General features: G+C 37.9%; 1 protein-coding gene across 1 annotated transcript; it reads left to right on the top strand.

Moving 5' to 3' along the window:
- Positions 1–348: 348 nt before the first annotated feature.
- On the top strand, positions 349–1,362 carry LOC147292475 (germin-like protein subfamily 1 member 14). The gene is made up of 2 exons (XM_086234560.1): positions 349–484; positions 637–1,362. Exons 1-2 carry the CDS (start codon positions 349–351, stop codon positions 1,191–1,193), a joined length of 693 nt encoding a protein of 230 aa, XP_086090686.1. The 3' UTR covers positions 1,194–1,362.
- Positions 1,363–2,663: the final 1,301 nt, after the last annotated feature.

The raw sequence follows: 2,663 nt of genomic DNA, 5'->3' as shown, positions 1-2,663 counted from the left end.
TAGCTCAAATTTTGATTTTTGTTTTTTTTTGTTTGGGATGATCGATTCACATTCACATGTAAAGACTTAATCAACGTACCAATTCAGTCCTTACCTGCTAGGAAAAATTAGCCAAGTCGTTACCTGCTTCGACAAAAATCAAAGACCAGTTCTTTCAGTGTCTAGCTCCAAAGACCAGTTCGTTCAGCGTCTAGCTCCAAGCTGCTATAAATAGGCATATACCCAATGCAGGATTTTCATCCATCGATCTCAGACTCAAACCAATTAAGTAGTCTACACAAAACAGTACAAGTTTGAGGCCAACCAATTAAGCTAGCAAGCAAGCTTATAAGTTATAATTCGATCAGTATGATGAAAGCTGTTCATTTCCCTGCAGTTACTGTAATTGCCATTCTGGCATTGGCAACCTTCCTTGTAGTGTCTGCCTCTGACCCCAGTCCTCTGCAGGACTTCTGCGTAGATATTAATGACACCCAATCTGCTGGTATATATACTTATGCATTACTATATATGATTATTATACATGAAGAATTATTACATATATATGTACAATCCATTCGTATATATATATTTTGTTCCTTAATGAATGCATGCCCACAACTATACATGAACTATATATTTTTTTTGTGCAAGCAGTGTTTGTGAATGGGAAATTCTGCAAGGACCCAAAGCTTGCATCAGCAAACGATTTCTTCTTTTCCGGGTTGACTCCCCAAAGCACAGCAAACGCGGTTGGTTCTAAAGTGACACCTGCGAATGTGGAGCAAATAGCAGGACTCAACACTCTCGGTATATCCTTGGCTCGCATAGACTTTGCACCAAACGGCATCAACCCTCCCCACACTCACCCACGTGCCTCTGAAATCCTTGTGGTCTTGGAAGGCACACTCTACGTTGGATTCGTCACCTCCAACCTTCCAAACGCTAAAAACAAGCTATTCACCAAAGTTTTGAACAAGGGAGATGTGTTTGTCTTCCCAGTTGGTCTCATTCACTTCCAACAGAATGTGGGACACACCAAGGCTGTGGCCATTGCTGGGCTGAGCAGCCAGAACCCAGGAGTCATCACCATAGCCAATGCTGTCTTCGGCTCCGACCCTCCCATCTCTGATGATGTTCTTGCAAAGGCCTTCCAAGTCGACAAGAATTTGGTCGACAATCTCCAGAAGCAGTTCTGGTACGACAACAATTAATAAGTATACACAAAAAAGGCCCATCTCCCTGCTATTCGGATGTTATATATGGCCAATTCTATCATGCTTAATTTTCACTACACAAATTACAATATAATATTGATTAAATAAATTAAAGGGTTTGCTAGCTAGCTCAATGATGTACTTCATCCTACGTGGATTTACTTGATGATCAGTATCATTATGATAATGATATTGCCCTAGTACGTGCTGCTGTGTGTTCCATTTCTCAATCTCTTACTTCACTTTGGATACATGCAATTCAATTAAGAATTACGTACAAATATATCCATTAATTTAATTAGATATATATATAAACACGTGCCTATGCTAGGGGTATAGACTATAGAGATATTGCAACTATATATACATGCTCGAACTGTTAATTTGTTTTAACAGCAAGAGCATTGAAGACGTAGCCCAAGTTTGGGTGAACCACCTAAACACATTGGCACGGTCTGTGGGAATTCGGCAAAAATCCATGTCGTTTCTCCACCAATTCTACCTTTGTTCACTGTGGAAAACACATGAACGAAGAACGTCTCCTCTGCTTAAAGAGTAAAGACCAAGATTCAAGAACATTCATTGTTCTTCATTGCCCTCACCTATTCGATCTCTTTGCAAAACAACTCATCTCTCTCTCTTCACTCACTGACAGAGACTCAAATTCAGAAAATACATCACCCATGTTCTTCTTCCCACTCTTACTGTACGGTGAAGAACAGGGGAAAAAACCATTCCTTTTATGCAAAAAGGAGAACAAACCAAAAAAACCCCCCTCTTCGGAGTCAATTTGATAATGAAGACTTCAAGAGTATTGCTTTAATACAACGTATTGTTAAATTGTTCTATGTCAAGTGAATTGTCCAGGCGCCTAATTAATTTTTGAGTAAGTATTCATATTTTCACCAGTATTTTTCGGTAGGTATGTATGCACATCTTCGATGACTTACTGATTTACTCCAACTTAATTGTAAACTAGACTAGTCTTATATAAAAGTAACCTATCAAATGTAATGATTAGTGATGTAACACACATCAGTAAACAGCAACACAATATGAACCGCAATATTGAAGAGAAAGTGATCAAAGTGGCACTATATATTAGCTTTCTATTAAGAAGGAAATCAATACATGCAGCCCCAAAGAACAGGAAATACATGAAGTGAAGCCTTACAATCACAATATTGAATAATGAAATTTTACAACAAGGGAAGAATTGGATGCTAAACATTAAATACAATTGATCATGTTCTATTTCTAATTAAATATAGGAAGACTTAGAGTTTAGTTCATTTTTTGAGTCTTTCTTAAACTAATACTGGTAGTGATTTAAGGTTTTTAATTAAGTCCTTTTATTTTTCTTCTTTGACGGCTTTATGTTAGGTTTTAACTCCAAAATTTTGAGTTCCGCCCAAAATCTCGGAGTTAAAACCTAACATGCAGCTTCTACAAAGCCCACTCTACACC

This window comes from Dryas octopetala, chromosome 2 (assembly GCF_963921425.1).
Source record: "Dryas octopetala chromosome 2, drDryOcto1.1, whole genome shotgun sequence".
In the NCBI taxonomy this organism is placed as follows: Eukaryota; Viridiplantae; Streptophyta; class Magnoliopsida; order Rosales; family Rosaceae; genus Dryas; species Dryas octopetala.
This window is presented reverse-complemented; position numbering and strand designations above follow the sequence as displayed.